This window comes from Pipistrellus kuhlii, unplaced genomic scaffold (genome assembly GCF_014108245.1).
Source record: "Pipistrellus kuhlii isolate mPipKuh1 unplaced genomic scaffold, mPipKuh1.p scaffold_m20_p_34, whole genome shotgun sequence".
In the NCBI taxonomy this organism is placed as follows: domain Eukaryota; kingdom Metazoa; phylum Chordata; class Mammalia; order Chiroptera; family Vespertilionidae; genus Pipistrellus; species Pipistrellus kuhlii.
In genome coordinates, this window is record NW_023425534.1 from 252,891 (window position 1) to 269,652 (window position 16,762).

General features: G+C 61.1%; 1 protein-coding gene across 8 annotated transcripts; it reads right to left on the reverse strand.

Moving 5' to 3' along the window:
* Positions 1 to 119: 119 nt before the first annotated feature.
* Positions 120 to 14,606, reverse strand: LOC118732011 (cyclin-dependent kinase 11B). 8 transcript variants are annotated; one of them, XM_045570508.1, is made up of 20 exons: positions 14,455 to 14,606; positions 13,982 to 14,105; positions 13,866 to 13,904; positions 13,135 to 13,250; positions 12,286 to 12,383; positions 10,590 to 10,728; positions 7,443 to 7,579; positions 6,973 to 7,095; positions 6,780 to 6,878; positions 6,549 to 6,707; positions 5,364 to 5,429; positions 4,570 to 4,745; positions 3,818 to 3,908; positions 3,104 to 3,225; positions 2,516 to 2,743; positions 1,962 to 2,069; positions 1,766 to 1,882; positions 1,432 to 1,580; positions 1,156 to 1,345; positions 120 to 407 (listed from the first exon to the last, which is right to left on the reverse strand). In XM_045570508.1, the coding sequence occupies exons 2-20, from the start codon at positions 14,090 to 14,092 to the stop codon at positions 315 to 317; spliced, it is 2,361 nt and encodes a 786-aa protein (XP_045426464.1). In that variant the 5' UTR covers positions 14,093 to 14,105; positions 14,455 to 14,606; the 3' UTR covers positions 120 to 314. The 8 variants fall into 8 exon arrangements, with proteins under 8 accessions (XP_045426464.1, XP_045426463.1, XP_045426461.1 ...); XM_045570507.1 differs by having other exon boundaries at positions 12,256 to 12,383; XM_045570505.1 differs by having other exon boundaries at positions 5,364 to 5,501; positions 12,256 to 12,383.
* Positions 14,607 to 16,762: the final 2,156 nt, after the last annotated feature.

The window sequence follows — 16,762 nt, forward strand, 5'->3', positions numbered from 1 at the left end:
ACACAGGAGCCTCAAGACTGAAATCACAGCCAGGATCTGGCAGCACGTGTGTGAGTGTGTGCCCGCTGCACTGGCTCCCCCTCCTGTGCCAAGGGTGACAAATCTGAAAAAGCCTTTTCTTCCACAAGGAAATAGATTTAATTCTACAAATTTACAAGCCAAGACGAAACGTGGAAAACGGGGCCAGCAGTCGCCTTGAGGCCACTTCCCCGCGGCGTCATCTGGGCAGGACCCGGCCTGACCCACAGGCTGCCTCACAGCCGCCCCCACTCCTGCCGCTGGTCCCGCTGTCGGTCTGGGGTCCACTCTGAGCCTCAGAACTTGAGGCTGAAGCCAGGGCCTGCGGCCGAGGCCCCCTGGTTGGTGGTGGTGAGGTGGAAGCCCGTCTCCTTCAGATCGTCGTCACCCTGGGGAGCAGCAGCACCGTGGGGCCGGGGTCGGGGCTGGGGCCAGGCCGGCGAACCCCGGGACCCCCACACACACGGCCCTCACCAGCTGGCCGGGCCGGCGAACCCCGGGACCCCCGCCCACAGGGCCCTCACCAGCTGGCTGTAGCCGAGGCCGCCCTCGGGGCCCCCATTCCCCCGTCCCCCGCCCACACGGCCCACAGGGCCCTCACCAGCTGGCTGTAGCCGAGGCCGCCCTCGGGGCCCCCTGTCCCCGTCCCCGTCCCCGGTCCCCCGCCCACAGGGCCCTCACCAGCTGGCTGTAGCCGAGGCCGCCCTCGGGGCCCCCATTCCCCGTCCCCGGTCCCCCGCCCACAGGGCCCTCACCAGCTGGCTGTAGCCGAGGCCGCCCTCGGGGCCCCCCCCCACAGGGCCCTCACCAGCTGGCTGTAGCCGAGGCCGCCCTCGGGGCCCCCCGTCCCCGTCCCCCATTCCCCCGCCCACACGGCCCACAGGGCCCTCACCAGCTGGCTGTAGCCAAGGCCACCCTCGGGGCCCCCATTCCCCCGTCCCCGTCCCCCCCACGGCCCTCACCAGCTGGCTGTAGCCGAGGCCGCCCTCGGGGTCCCCATTCCCCCGTCCCCCACCCACAGGGCCCTCACCAGCTGGCTGTAGCCCAGGCCGCCCTCGGGGCCCCCCCCCCACAGGGCCCTCACCAGCTGGCTGTAGCCGAGGCCGCCCTCGGGACCCCCCCCCACAGGGCCCTCACCAGCTGGCTGTAGCCGAGGCCGCCCTCGGGGGGTCTCGGGCTGGTGCCTCGCTTCACCCTCTGCTGCTCGCTCTTGGCGGGCCACGTGGGGAACATGGAGGGGTCGATGGGGAGGGGCGTCTCTCGGAAGTACTCGTGCTTGAGGCCGTCCTCGGCGCTGACCCTCCGCCCGGGAAAGTAGGTCAGGAACCTGGAGAACAGGCACGTGGAGCCCGGGAGGGGCCGGGGAAGGCCCCCGCCCCCCGCCCACCCCCCCCCTGGCCCCACAGGGCTCACTTGTTCATGAGGTCGAAGCCCTGGTCGGAGAGCAGCGCCCCAAAGCGCTTGCGCAGGTTGTTGTAGGGGTACTCGGTGAAGGTCATCTTCTTCACGGCCGGCAGCTCGTTGTAGCCGGGCCAGATCTTCTCACTGGGCGTCCCCAGGTCCTGAGAGGGCGTCTCAGAACGGCCATGCCGGCAGCACCCTGCCCCCCCGTCCCCCGCCAGCCCCGCCCTGCACGGTGCCCCGACCCCCTGGGCGTCCCCAGGTCCTGAGAGGGCGTCTCAGAACGGCCGTGCCGGCAGCACCCTGCCCCCCCGTCCCCCGCCTGGCGCCCTGACCCCTGACCCACCTTGAACACTTTGTTGATCTGGTCGATCTCCGACTTCCCGGGGAACAGGGGCTTCTGTGTCAGCAGCTCCCCGAAGATGCAGCCCACGGACCACATGTCCACGGCCGTGGAGTACTCCTGGGGACGGGACACGCTCAGGGGCCAGCGGGACACGGGGGGGGAGGGGGGCAGGAGGGGGCACCAGCCCAGCACGCACCTTGGCCCCCAGCAGCAGCTCCGGGGCGCGGTACCACAGGGTGACGACGACGGGGGTGTAGGCCTTCAGCGGGGACCCGTACTCGCGGGCCAGCCCGAAGTCGCCCACCTGCAAGGACAGCGGGGCCGCGGGTGCCGGGGGTGTGGGTGCTGGGGCTGCGGGCGCCGGGGCCTGTGGGTGCTGGGGGCTGTGGGTGCTGGGGGCCGTGGGTGCCGGGGGCTGTGGGTTGGGTGCTGGGGCTGCGGGTGCCGGGGCCTGTGGGTGCCGGGGGCTGTGGGTGCTGGGGGCTGTGGGTGCCGGGGGCTGTGGGTGCTGGGGGCTGGGGGCGCCGGGGGCTGTGGGTTGGGTGCCGGGGGCCGTGGGTTGGGTGCTGGGGCTGTGGGCACCGGGGCCTGTGGGTGCTGGGGGCTGTGGGTGCTGGGGGCTGTGGGTGCCGGGGGCTGTGGGTGCTGGGGGCTGGGGGCGCCGGGGGCTGTGGGTTGGGTGCCGGGGGCCGTGGGTTGGGTGCTGGGGGCCGCGGGCGCTGGGGTGGCAGGCGCTGGGGTGGCGCTCACCTTGAGGATGCCGGCGTGGCTCAGCAGCAGGTTGGAGGTCTTGAGGTCGCGGTGCAGGATCCAGTTGTCGTGCAGGTGCTTCACGCCGCACAGCAGCTGGATCATGAGCGTCTTCACCTCGCCCGGCAGGAACGGCTGCTTCATGGTCTCCATCAGGCTCTTGAGGTCGTGCTCCACGTAGTTCATCACGATGTAGATCTTGTCCATGTTGCTGCCCACGACGATCTCCTGGGGCCGAGGCCGGCAGACTCATCAGCCCACAGAGCCCCACATCCCCAGCACACGCCTGAAATCCCTTCTGCGCAGAAAGCCGACTGCGCGTGGGCCACGGAGTTTCAATCGCACTGTACGGGCACGCCCCCACCTGGTACTTTTTGGAAAGGCCACACTCAAGGGGCCAAAGAGCCGCATGTGGCTCTCGAGCCTCAGTTTGCTGACCACGGCCTAGGAAACGAGACCAGGCTGGTGGCCCCTGGGCCCCTGACCTGACCACCAGCTGCCCCGAAAGCTGAACCCCAGGGCTGGCCCTAGTGAGGGCTGGACCCGCTGGGAGGGCGGGGAGCGCCCGCAGGCACGGTGGCTGCCTACCCGGACGGTCACGATGTTGGGGTGCTGCGCCTTGAGGATGGTGTTGATCTCCCTCAGCGACGTGATGGGGAAGCCCTCCTTCTCCTTCTCCATCTTCAGCCGCTTCAGAGCCACAATCTCATCTGGAAACAGCGCAGACGGTGCTGACACCTTCCCAGGCTCAGTGATGCTTTAACAGCAGCTCACACCTGTGGGCGCCAGGAGGCCCCCGCTGTGCCGCACGGAACACGCACATTCCAGACCAGTCTCCTCGGCACCTGCTGGGACCCTGGCACAGAGCCGACTCCGACACCCCACCTCAAGCATTCACCAGGGTCTCGGCTCAGATGCCCTCTGCCCTTCCGAGACCGGCCAATACTGGGCCCGGCCACGCCCACACCGTCACTCAAGGCTGGTGCACCCTCCCTGTGGAGCCCTCACCTGCTGTCACCACCAAACAGGACAGTCTCCCGGCCAGGCCACCCTAGGGTTCAGCTGCTCCGAGTGTCACCTGGGAGTCATGCCCAGTGCAGGCCAGGCAAGGGGCACTCCCGGGATCGCAGGGACTGTGTATCCATGACCCTGAAGCTGAAGGCCAGGGGCCCGGGCGCACCTCCCCGCTCCTGCCCGTGGCCCCACCTCCCTCAGAGCAGCATGGAGGCCGCCTGGGCTGTGCAGGGCAACCCCCTCCCTGCCCGTCTCCCCTTCCCCTTGGGGCCATGACAGCCTCCCCACCTGTCTTCTTGTCCTTGGCTCTGTACACCACCCCGTAGGTGCCCTCCTCAATCCTGTTCAGGCACTGGAACTCCTCCACACTGCGACAGCCCTGAGGGAGGCACTGGCGTGAGGAGTGGCAGCCGTGGGGAGGACACCCGACACGGGGGAAGGGAGTCGGGGGTTGGGGAAAGGACAGGAGCACGGGCCCCACCCGCCCCGCCTCCCCTGCACGGGCTCCGCTGGGTCGGAGGAGCCCCCTTGGGTGCAGGTTGGCGCTGTCCCGTCACGCGTGGCCACCACGGCTCAGAAGCCCATCAGCAGAGCCGCCAAGGAAGCTGGGCTGGCCGACGGCCCAGAGAACCCCCCACCCCCAGACCCCAAGCGGCGAGGCCTCAGTGGTGTTGCCTCTCGCCCCCTGGGGACTGCTCCTCCGGAGCCTCCCTGGAGCCCCCATTACTGGAATTTCCCCACAGAAGCGCACGCCGCCTCCTGCCATGGCCCCACCATCCCTCACACACTGGGCAAGGCCCTGGCAGGTGACCCTGGAGCCAGCCTCACCCACTGCCTGCCACCCCACGGCCCCGGCTCTGGGCGGAGCCTGGCAGCGGTGCTGTGGACAAGCCAGACGACGACCAGAGCACAAAGGAGGCCGGTGGCCGAGCCCAGCAGTGACGGTCACTGCACTCAGGACCACCCCACCCGGCCCTGGCTCTGCTCCCTGCCCCCCCGGCCCTCAGGACCAGCGAAGGGGCCGGCGTGGGGCGCCTGACCTGCAGGGCGGGCAGGTACTTGGGCAGCTCCTGCTTGAGCTCGATGGGCGACAGGGCTGGGGAGTTGGGCACGAACTCGCCTTCCGTCAGCGCAGTGCTGTGGGGGGTGCCCTCGCCCACCTCTTCTTCCCCTTCTTCACTGTCCCCAGAATCTCGGTCAAATCGTGACTCTGGAACTGCCAAGTATAATGATCATGGAACCAGGAATGAGGCCGTCACAGCCCCTTCCTGGTCTGGACACACACACACACACACACACACACACACCAAGAAGCCACATGGCAGCGGCCCGGGTGCCTGCCACACGAGAGCTGCTTCCCTGGACTGAGGGCACCTGGGCCTTGGGGCCTCCAGCTGGGCCACGGCCACTGTGAGCCACTGACTAGATGCTGTGCTCTGAGGAGGCACCCTTGGAACTTGCCAGGCCCACGGGCTCAGCTTAGCTGCCTGCAGGCCATGCCGGCCCATGTGGCCTTGCTGTCAGCCCTGAGCTGTTCCCCTTGCTCCCCCACGCTGAGGCCGGGCCGGGCTGGCAGTGCCCGCGTCCTGCTGTCCAGCCCAGCGGCACTCTGCTAGCGCTGTCCCTACAGGCAGTGTGGGCTGCGTGGGCCCGTCTCAGCAGGCAGCCCCGCCCGGGACAAGGCCAGGACAGGAACGCCCGTGGGCGCCGGGGCCCGCCGGCCTCGAGAAGGGTTATTGAACAGAGCGCCATACACAGGCTCACGGCTTCGAGACGGCCTCCCTGCGAGTGGGGACGGAGGAGCCAGAGGAACGGCAGCAGGTTGGCCTCTTACCCACGAGGATGTGGTTCTCGGCTTCTCGCTCTTCGTCGTCGCTCATCTCGTCCTCACTCACCTCCTCTGCAAGAGAGCAGCGTGCACCGTGTCCCCCGGGAGCGCCACCCGCAGGCTCTGGGCTGCTCCTCCGGGGGCCTCAGTAAGTCCCACACAACAACATGTTTTCAATTTGCAAGGTTAAGAAAAAATCAGACTTCGCCCTGGCCGGTGGATAGAGCATCAGCCTGCGGACTGAAGAGTCCTGGGTTCGATTCTGGTCAAGGGCACATAAGTTGGTTTCAGGCTGTTCCCTGGCCCAGGGCGGCATGCAGGAGGCAACCAATCGATGTGTTTCTCTCACATCAATGTTTCTCTTTTCTGCTCTCCCTAGAAATCAATGGAAAAATATCCTTGGGGGAGGATTAACAGAAAAATGGAAGTTTAAAAAACTAATTAGCCAAGGCCGGTTTGGCTCGGTGAATAGAGCGGTTTGACTCAGCGGACAGAGTGTCAGCCTGCGGACTGAAAGGTCCCAGGTTCAATTCCGGTCAGGGACATGTACCTTGGTTGCGGGCACATCCCCAGTGGGGGGTGTGCAAGACACAGCTGATCGATGTTTCTCTCTCATCGATGTTTCTAACTCTCTATCCCTCTCTCTTCCTCTCTGTAAAAAAATCAATAAAATATATTTAAAAAAAAAAAAAACCAAAAAACTAATTAGACTTCTAATTATTTTTCTTCATTCCCAGAACTCTATCCAAACACACGACTGTGGGCCCTGGCCGGGTGCTCAGTGGTCAGAGCACTGTCCCCATACACCAAGGTTGCAGGCTCGAACCCGTCACAACACAAGCAAGAATAAGCATAAATAAGAGGAACATCAACTTGATGATCCTCTCTCAAATGAATAATAAGTAAGTTCTATATGATAAAAGCCTAATATGCAAATTGACTGAACAGCAGAACAACTGGTAGAACTGGTAGCTATGACCGACACTAACCACCAGGGGGCAAACGCTCAACACAGGAGCTGTGGCTAGCCCGCAGGCCCAGGCCAGCCAAAGCAGGTGCCAGAGCCAACCCCCCCCACCCCACAAATCAGCCCGATCGCTGGCTGGCCTAGGGACCCTAGCCATGCATGAATTTCGTGGACCAGGCCTCTGGCAATGGGTACAAAACCACACCTCCGTGCCCTGCGCTCACCTGCTGACTGTCCAGACACGTCCTCAGAGTTGCTCCCAGTCTCCTCTTCCTCTTCCTCCTCCTCTTCCTCCTCCTCCTCCTCTGATTCTTCACTGCTGCTCCCTTCCTCCTCCTCCTCCTCCTCCTCCTCCTCCTCCTCAGAACCCGAGCCTGACTCCGCTGTGGGCACGGACAGCAGAGTGAGCGGGGCCTCCTGGGCAGCGGGCCCGGGCTCGGCAGGAGCGCGGCTACCTGAGGAGGACTCCGCGGAGCTGGTCTTCCGCTCATTGTCGCTGATGTCTTGTAGGTCCAGCAGCAGGTCTCCTCGCTCTTCCATCTTCTCTTCTTTCACTTTCGAAGCAAACCACCCAGGTGAGTTCAGGAAATGTTTTTAAGTCCCCAGCAAAGCCCTCCTCCAGAGGCACAGCAGGCACCGCCGCCTCACCTGGCTTCCGGCCGTCTGCCAGCTCGAACCGCTCCCGCGGCGGCCGCGGCGGGCTGCGGCTCCAGTGGCTGGCCTTCCCCTTGTCGCCGTAGTCCTCTCGCATCGCCCGGTGATGCGCAGACACTGCACCAGCAAGGACAGGGACCGCGTGGGCAGCAGCTCCTCCCCACCAGGCCCCCCCTGCCCCGCTTCACCCCGCACCCCGCCGAGGGACGGCCCAGGAGTGCGCAGGGCAGACACCAACACAGCACACAGCCAGGGCAGAGGCCAGGAGCCGCCCCCGAGGATCCAGGTGCCCCCCCCACCAGAAAGGGCTCAGGCCTGTGCTCGGCCGCCTGTGGGCAGCAGGGGCCCAGGCTCGGACACGCTGTCACGCGCCAGGCGTGTGGGGCCCCTGGGGTCAGCTCCCTGCACGTGGGACACGGCCTGTGCCCGGGCCTCGGGGGCTCCCTCCCCCCCGTTAGCCGCACCTTCCCGCCGGGCCTCCCGCTCCTTGCGCCGCTCCTCCGCCCGCCGCTCCCGCTCCTTCTGCTCCCGCTGCTCCTTCTGCTGCTCCCGCAGCTTGCGCTCCCGCTCCCGCTTCCTCTCCAGCTGCTCCAGGCGGTCCCTGCAACAGGCACAGGCCGGTTCTTTCCTGAAAGGTGGTGCTTCACCCACACCCTGCTTCTGCTGGGATGTGTAAGCTGCCTTTTAAGCTGTTCAATCCGTGGAGAGCGTCTTAAAAGTAGAGCCTGAGCAAGCACATCCTGAGGAGGCTCCCAGTGAAGAGCTGGGACAAGGAGGCGGGCCCACTAGGAACAAACCCACTGGGTTCTGGAAGGTTCCACGTTCCTGGTCACCCAGTCTAAGACGCCCCAAGACTTTGCCAAGCATGTACCACAGCCCTGGCTACATCCGCCCCGCACACGAGGTGTGTCCGAGGCAGCAGGGTGAAGGGGGAGCGGGGAAGCTGCTTCCAGGCGTGGGGCCACTGGAGACGGAAACACCAGTGACCGAAACCGTGTGGGGCTGCGCCATGAGGGCCAAACAGTGCGCCCTCATCACACGGATTCCTACAGCTCTAGGAAACCCCAACACACGGAACGCCGACTCATCTTCATAAACACGAACCATCCGACACCCACAAACACGAGCATAAGCAAAACACGGCGAGGACAGCTGAGGCCCGTGGCCGCCAGCCCTGGACCACGCTGCCTGGCGGCTTCGCCCTGTGCTGGGCCAGGGACCGGGCTCCAGGTGTCTGGGCCCCGCCCAGTTCGAGGTAAAGCTGAGGTAGGATTTACATGTAACTCAACCACTGAACCCACACTTTCACAAATTTATGAAATTGTGCAGCCATCACGTCACCACCGCCCCAGGCCCCCCACACCGTCTGCTCGGCTTTCCCGGGCCTCTCCGCTGCTGCTCTGCCCTCGTTTCCGAGGCGGACGCTCTGGGACTGAGTGGACACCGTCCTGTCCCGACATCAGAGCCTAAAGAGGCAGCTCCAGCCGCGCCCGTGATTCTGACACGGCTTTGTTTCCCCTGAGAACAGGTTCTATTTTTTAATAATTTCTTTGGGCCACAGGTTATTCAGAAATGGCTGTTGGATTTCCAAACATTTGGGGACTTCCCTTCATTGCTGACATCCACCTTAATTTCTGCGTGGTGAGAGGGCACTCTGTATGATTTCACTTCTCCCAAGTCCCCAGTCTGTTGTGCAGCCTCGCAGACGACCTGTCAGAAAACGTCCCATGAGCTCTAGGAGTGATGTCTTCAGCAGCTGTGGGTGGGATGCTGAGCACGTGTTAGATTGGGCTGGTTGGCAGTATTTTCCAAAACTCCATGACCTTAATTTTCTCCCCTTGTCCTATGGTGAGCAGAGACATTTCCAATGGTGCCCAGCTGCTGTCGGCTTTATGCCTCTGGGCTCACAGGTGCGCGAGATTCACCGGCCCCACCTCTGCCCTGATGGTCGTGGGCGGCGTGCTATCTGAAGCCCCCTGGGCAGCCCTGGTCTTGGCCTCTGTTCCGTCATCAGGAAGCCGCTCCAGCTCTCCGAGGTGCTGTCTGCACAGCGTGCCTTTCATCAGCCTTTACCTTCAACCAGTGTTCGCTCTGACCCTGAGGCGTTCCTTACCGACAGCACGTGGCCGGCCTCACTTTCCTGACAATCTCCCCGTTGTCCAGGGTAAGAGACCTTCTCCCCGCGAACAGAACCACGGACCTGGCTAGACGTGTTTTCCACTCCTCATTTCCTCTACGTCTTCTTTCGTTCCTCTGCTCCCCTGCCTTGGACTTAAGGGCCTTCAGCCCCACTGTGATTCTGCTCTTCCTCCTCGCGCCTGTGAGAGCTCTCTGAGATCATCGCTAAGTCCATTCCCTGCTCCTCTGGGCAGCCTGTGCTGTCACATGCTGCACTGACAAGCGTCTGGGATCACTTGTTCTACAATCCGCGTCTTCTGCAGGAGAGCAGGCTCCTTTCCGTTAACCCACTCGCACCGCTCCCAGAGCTTGTCTTTTCTCCCGTGGACTGGATGCCGCACAGGGTCACTTCCGTTCGGCTGAAGGTCTCCGAGTCTCTCGTAAGGCAGGTCCTGCTGAAGTGGGGTCCACGTCCACGGGCACCTGCTGGACAGCCGTTCTGTGGGACACAGTCCCTGCCGAGTTCTGTGTGAGCACGCAGGCTGCGCCTCTGGCCTCCAGCCACCGGGGACCACAGCTCTGCTGTGGAGACCGCGTCTCTCCTGCTGCCTCAAGACCTCCCACCGGCTCTCGCCAGATGGACTCGTCTTTCTGTGCTTGGGGGTTCGCTGTCTTTTTGGAAATCTAGATGATTCTCAACAAATCTGGAAGTGTTCAGGGTTGTGTGCAAACCATCCTCGCCCTCCACTCCCCGTGGCGTCACCTGGACCGTTCTGCGGCTCCTGAGGCTCCGCCCCTCGGAGCTCGATGCTCGCCATTCCGCCGTCCCCTCCAGCTTCCTCTCTCTGAAGCCAACCCGGCTACATCTGGACAGTTTCTACCGGCGCGTTCTTCCTTAACAGGAGTCGTGCTTTCTGACTTCCGTGTCATCTCAAACATTCTGTTGAGAGTAGACATTTCAGATGATGATGTAGCAACTCTGGCCTCTAACTTGTCCTCTCAGTTGTCGCTTTCGTTTAAATCTGTGGCCTCGGTGTCCCTTGCAATGTAGCCGCCGCTGTTGTCCATGTTCCTTCTATTTTTAAGCCTGGCGCCTGGGGTCTGCACGCTGTACGATCAGCCCACACTGGACAACCAGCACGACGCAGCCAACACGATGCTTCACATGCTGCCCGCGCACCGACCGGTGAGGGCCGCGCCGCCTCGCTGTGGCCTCAGACCTTCACCTCCGGCCTCAGCTTCCCCTCAGCCAGGCTCTTCGCACACACCTCAGCCGGGCTGCAAGCCCACCCCCCGCTTCCTTCCTCACGGCAGCCGCCTCCCAGAGCTCTCTGGAAAGGACCTCGATGCAGGGGCCAGTCCACACCCCCATCTCCTGGGCCCTGGCCTGTCACGCCCCATGTGGCAAAAGCCTGTTCTAGGTGCTGTTTTCCCTGCTTGGATGGGACGCTGACCATCACCAGCACCGACAGCCCTCACAGCCCATTCATTACCTCTCTCTCCGGGAATGCTCTCGTGCCATCTCCCGCCGCTTCTGCCTCTCCCACTCCCGGCGAGCTTTGTCCTGCTCTTCCCGGTGCCGCTTCCGGCGCTCATGCTCTCTCTCCTTCTCCTTCACTCTGGCATGCTTGCCTAACGAGAGCGAGTGAGCGAGAGAGAGAGAGAGAGAGAGAGAGAGAGAGAGAGAGAGAGGGAAAGAAGGGGGGAGGGAGAGAGAGGAGGGAGAGGGGAACACAGAGGAGAGGGAGGAGGGAGGGAGAAAGGGGGAGAGAGGGAGAGCGCAGAAGGAGAGAGAGGGGGAAAAGGGAAGAGGAAGGGTGATGGGGAGAGACAAAGAGGGGGAGAGACAGAGAGGAGAACAAGAGCGGTTACATGAAGAAACATAACTTGCTAATACTTATGTGGAAATATAAAGCAAGGAAAAAATAACTAATGATTGGGATTAATTAATACAGTGGAACCTGGTTTCTTGAACTTATTCATTCAATCATTCATTCTGGAAGGCTGCTTGAAAACCCAATCATTTTTTCCCATTAGAAATCATGTAAATTTAATTAATTCGTTCCAGGCCCCCAAATGATTCTGTTTTAACCTTTCTTATATGCAATACATGTCTATTGTACTGTTTATCTATAAAAAATCTAAAAACAAGGATGTAAAATATAAATAAAAGTTTAACAAAAAGGAAAGAAAATGTACAGTAAAAAAAACATAACAACTGCCGAAACGGGTTTGGCTCAGTGGATAGAGCGTCCGCCTGCGGACTGAAGGGTCCCAGGTTTGATTCCGGTCAAGGGCCTGTACCTTTGTTGCAGGCAGTCCCCAGTAGGGGGTGTGCAGGAGGCAACTGATCGATGACTCTCTCATCGATGTTTCTAACTATTTCTCTCCCTTCCTCTCCGTAAAAAATCAATAAAATATATATTTGAAAAAAAAATTTAACAACTATAAGCAGCAGCATAAGCAAAAAGCCACACAAACGTTCACAGCACAATATCCTGAGATGATAACAGTGTAAACTAACCCATGTTCACAGAGTCTCTCCTCTGTCACCTGGGAGACCACACAGGCTCACATGAAAGGGCTGTCAGGTTGAGAAGCGAATAATTTGAGATGAGAGACGTTGGAGAAACAAGGTTCCACTGTATTGTTAACATTTTCTGTATTGAATAAACTACGATTAGACTGTATATTACTTCCACAGTTTAAGAAGTCGCCATTCACAAAGCACAGAGTTACAAAACCCTCCTCAGCTGCACGTGAAGAGTGAGCCCTAAGCCCTGCCAGGCCGCCCTCCTCGGCCCTCGGCCCTCGGCCCTCGGCAGCTCTCGGTGTTGGTGTGACAGCAAAGCCCTTGTCTGGGCTTTTTAAGGCCCGAGCCTTCAGCTTCAGCCATTCAGCACTGGACAGCGTGGTTTCCCCTACACTGCGAATTAAGACGGTTTTATATGTAGACTACCACGAAGCAATGTCCTGCCGGGAAAAAGAACGGCCACAGGGAAAAGAAATAGCCATTCAGAACGATTCACAGCAAACTTGTGATTTAGCTAGAATTTCACTTTCTCTTCTGCTCTTCCCACTGTCCTGAGCAGGAGGCTACATACAAACTAGGAGGCAGACTCCCGTGAACAGACACCAAAGAAAACGAGTGCTCTGTACCGCCTTCTGCCGAGTGACTGCGATGCCTACGTTTCTCTTTCCTCTTCTCGTCCTTCCTGTGATGAGCCTTCTCCTTCCGGGACATCTGCTGCGGCGGCTTGATAGCCAAGGAGTCATCCTCCTCGCCTCTGCAACGAGACAGCAGCGCGTCACGCGGGACCTCGCAGAGAGCCTCCCACACAGAAGGCAGTGTCTCCCACACAGAATGCAGAGATCATATGATGGATAAAGTGGAATAGGAACCACCATTTAAAGATTACGTTAACGAAGACACTTATGTCAAGACTTAAACTGAATGGACTCCTCCGAGAAGTGAGAACTCACTGTGGCACACGGACAAAGCCTGAGGAAACGCTGGCGGGTGATGGACAAGTTCCTTATCTGACTGTGGAAGCAGACTCCACGCGTGTAAAACTGCCGCATTGCGTGTTTTAAATATGTGCAGTTCATTTTGTCATTTATACCCCAACAAAGCTGTTTTTTAAAAAGACCCCAGTTTTAATCAAACCAAAAGTCATTGAACAGTATCTTCAACCACCTAATGACCACAATCTGGGGAGAAGTCACAGCCTTTGCCTTTCTACCTTCTTTCCTGGTCGTGTTGCCTCCAATCACCAAAGGGATCAGAGAAGGACCTAGCAAGGAGAGTGGCCCAGGAGCCGGAGCAGCAGCGGGAGAACACACCAGGGGCCTTCTCTCCCACCCGCCGCTGCTCGCTGCCCTGCAGACCTCAGGCAGCGCCTGCCTGTGTGAACGCAGAGAAGCACTCAGCCTCCCGCAAGAAAGGGGTGCGGCAGCGGAAGCGGACACCACCCCAGAGCCCGTTTCCACGGTGAACTCAGGTCCCTGAGAAGGCCCCCCAGCCCAGAGGGCGCTCACCTGTCCTCCATGGAGTCCTCCCTCCGGTAGGGCGAGTTCCTGATGGTGATCTCCATGCGGTGGTCCCTCAGCTCCCCCTCCTCAAGGGAATCCCGCTTGGAGTCCCGGTCATCAGACTGTGGAGCAAGGAGAGCGCCCTGTCCCTCACAGGCAAGGGCGGCCGGTGCGTGACAGTCCGCCTGCCGCCAGCCCCAACCCACCTCCCACGACACACTCGGACTGGAACTTCACCTACAAGTACCACTCAGGTTTTATACTCAAAACACCGAGAGACTCCCGCTCAAGCCCCAAGACATGAAAACCACGACTCTCTGTAGCCCAGAGCCCGCGGGGAGCGTTTAAAACGGGCGCATAAGAAGGGGCATCAGCCTCTGTGTCAGGGACCCGGCTGCTCAGGGCCCATCGGGCCGCAGGGCGCAGGAAGCACTGGGTCCGCGCAGAGCCCGGATGCCCCTTCTCGCGCCCGATGCCCCTCCGCACCCCGGGGCTTGAGGATGTTACTGTGCAAACCCGGGAAGCCGCCAAGCACGGGGAGTGAGGGCCAGGCAACCAGCCCTGCTGCCCGGGGAGGGGTCAGCGGTGCGGATTAAGGAGAAAAGCCAGTCCCATTGCGCGGGCGATCTCGCGGGGACTCTCCTGCGCGTGGCCCCTCCACACACAGCTTAGCGGGTTACGCTCTGCCCTCCACGCAGCGGGTCTGAGCTTGTTAATTCCAGGGAGAGGCGGCTCACCTGCGACATTTGGAAGGACAAAGCGTCACCGCGGGAGCGCTGTTCTAGTGGAGAAACGAGGGCACAGACATTAAACCTCCTCGGAGGAAACCCCGGACTTAAAAAACATGGCTTACGTTTTTTAAGCGCTTGATCTCTGCCTTCTCCTCCTGCTCCTTCCGTCGCTTCTTCTCCTGGAGAATCTCATCTAAGGTCTTCACTTTCCAAGAGTCCTTTTCATCACCCATTGGAGTGAAGCCACTGCCGGCGGAGGGGAGCCGTCAGGCCCGGGGCGGGGCCCGCCGGCGGCGCCTTCCCGCCAACCCGGCTCCCGGGTCCGGGTCCGGGTCCGGGTGCGGGTCCGGCGGAGCGGCCCGCGGGCCTCCCGGTGCAGGACGGGCCCTGGGCGAGCGCGGCTCCCGCCCCGGACGGCGGCCTGCGGTTCCGCGGATCCCCGCGCTGCCCGGGGGAGGGTCCGCGGTGTCGGACCCGGGAGCGTGATGCCCTCGCTGCCGCGATCGCGAGGCCACGCGGACGGGCGGGCGGGCGGGCGGAGGGAGCGGGGACGTCGCCCGCCCGGCTCGAGAGCTCGGGAGCGGCCGCTACTCACCCCTGCGCCGCCGCCGCTGCCGGTCCGGAGCCTGAGGAGAAACTGCGCCCGGCGCGCGCCCCGAGCGTCGCTACTTCCGGCGTCGGCGCAGGGTGATGACGTCCGGGGAAACCAGAGCAGCCGGTTCCGGCCGGAAAGAGGTCTCTGTGCGTCACTTCCGGCGTCGGCGCGGGACGATGACACGAGCGGCGGAGCTGGCGCCCCCTGGCGGGCTCTTGCCCTGCCCGCGGCTGGGCTGGGCGTGGACCGGGCCCCGCTGGGCGGTCAGTGGTTGGAGGGAAGAGCTCTGCAGGCGGGGTCGGGGGTAAGGTGGTCACGGGTTGGATTCCGGGGCAGGTGCAGTGTTTCTGTCTCTCTCTTCAAAAAGCGATTTTAAAAAAGGACAGGGTGGGGTGGGGGGGTGGACAGCCCTGGTCGGTTTGACTCCGTGGGTAGAGCATCGGCCTATGGACCAGAGTCCCAGGTTCAATTTCGGTCAAAGGCACATATGGGGTTGCTGGCTCAATCTCCAGTGTGGGGTGTGCGGGAGGAAGCCCATCATCGATGTTTCTCTCTCTCCTCCCTTCCTCTAGGAAATAATATGTATATATGTATGTATATGTATATATATGTAAAAGCCTAAGAGACCATGAAGACCAGCTGCTGATGCCCACTGACCACCAGGGAGCAGGTGCTCAATGCAGGAGTGCCCCCTGGTGGTCAGTGTGCTCCCACAGCCAACTTCCCATGGCTGGCCAACCTCTTGTGGTCCCTCCCCCCATTAGCCAGCACTTATCAGCCCCAATAGGGAGTGGGTAAGACCGGCCCTATGAGCCCCAATTGCTGACCAGGACAAGGGTCCTCACCCGTGCACGAATTCATGCACCGGGCCTCTAGTTCACCTATATATAAAGGGGGCAGGACGGCCTGTGTAGCTCAGTGGCTGAACATCAAGCTAAGGTGGTCACCATTCCGCTCCTCACCAGGGGGCTTGCAGGAGGCAGCTTATCATGGATGTTTCTCTCTCTCCTCCCTTCCTCTCTGAAAATAAAAAAATACTTTTGGGGGGGGCAGGAAATGGGGGGCATCTAGAACACTCAACAATTTTAAAAAAAGAAAGCAAGGCCAGCAGAGTGCTGTGCCCAGGCCATGGCCCCAAGCCCCACTGCTGCTTCGAGTCGCCTGCGGGGGCTTTGCAAGTCCCGAATTGGGGTTATTTTCTCTCTCAGAAGGAAATGTTTAGCTTCTATACCTGGCAGCTATTTCACTTCCTGAGTTCTTGGTGACAGGAAGCCATTTTTTCACTCTGCTCGCACTGCAAACTGGCGCCTGCAGCAAGATGCCACCCTTGGCCATGGGCAGCCTGGACTCGCAGTAACCACACAGACGGCAAGGACGGAGCCTTTATTTCACTCTGCAGAACGTGAGTGTGGCTGCGGGGGCGGCTCCACGAAGACAAAGGACAGGGGGCACCACAGAGTGAACGTTACCACAGGTGGATAGACAGTGATTCCACTACAACCATTTCCGTTTGGGACCATGAACACTGAAACAGGCGGCGTACAGAGCACTGTGGGCTCCTGGGCCGGACTCCACAGCTCATTTGGCAGAAAACAGAGGACCTGGCCCTGACGTGGACGGTTTTTAGTTGATGCTCGTTCCCAGTGTGGGAAAACCTGACCAGCCCCCCCAGCGTGGGGCCCACAACACCCTGGGCGGGTTCAGACTCAACTCAGACAGCAGTGAAGTCTCCAAACAGCAGAGCTGCGAACGGTAGCTTTCCTCAAATGAAGACGGACGGTGGGGGGTGGGGGATGGGGGAGGACAAAACCCAGACAAACATAAGACTTTGCCAGTTAGAACAGTCTGTAACCCAATTTGGACATCTGGGCTTGGGTCCTGGGGCCATCACTCAGAATCGGAGCCAGCCGCCTGAAGGTTTTCTGTCCTGGCTGCCAGGGGAGCAGCTGATCCGTCTGCTCTTGGCTCCTCGCCCGTTCTGGAAACAGACGCCTCAGACTAAGAGAGCGGAGGGGTCCCCACGCACGGACATGCTCTGGGAGAGAACGTTGGTCAAAGGCAAAAGCAGAGAAGAGGATTCCATCTGTAGTGACAGTCTTCGTCTTTCCAGCCTGGGGAAACTGGGAGGGTACTTCCAAGCCTGGGGAAGCACATCAGCTGGACAGACGTAAAGAGCCGGGCTCTGGGCCCACCACCGCGGGCCGGGCTGTGTGACCGTCTGCAGGAAGCAGACGCCACTGGCTTTGGGAGAAGCGTTGCGTGCGTGGCCCGGCACAGCTCCTCGGGGGAGCGTTCTTGGGGCAGCACA

Coding starts and splice junctions, on each gene's coding strand:
- LOC118732011 (XM_045570505.1), bottom strand. CDS start 14,092: ATGGGTGATGAAAAGGACTCTTGGAAAGTGAAGACCTTAGATGAGATT. Junction 12,384..13,134: donor GAGGACTCCATGGAGGACAG/GTGAGCGCCCTC, acceptor GTCTCGTTGCAG/AGGCGAGGAGGATGACTCCT. Junction 6,708..6,779: donor CTCCGCGGAGTCCTCCTCAG/GTAGCCGCGCTC, acceptor CCGTGCCCACAG/CGGAGTCAGGCTCGGGTTCT.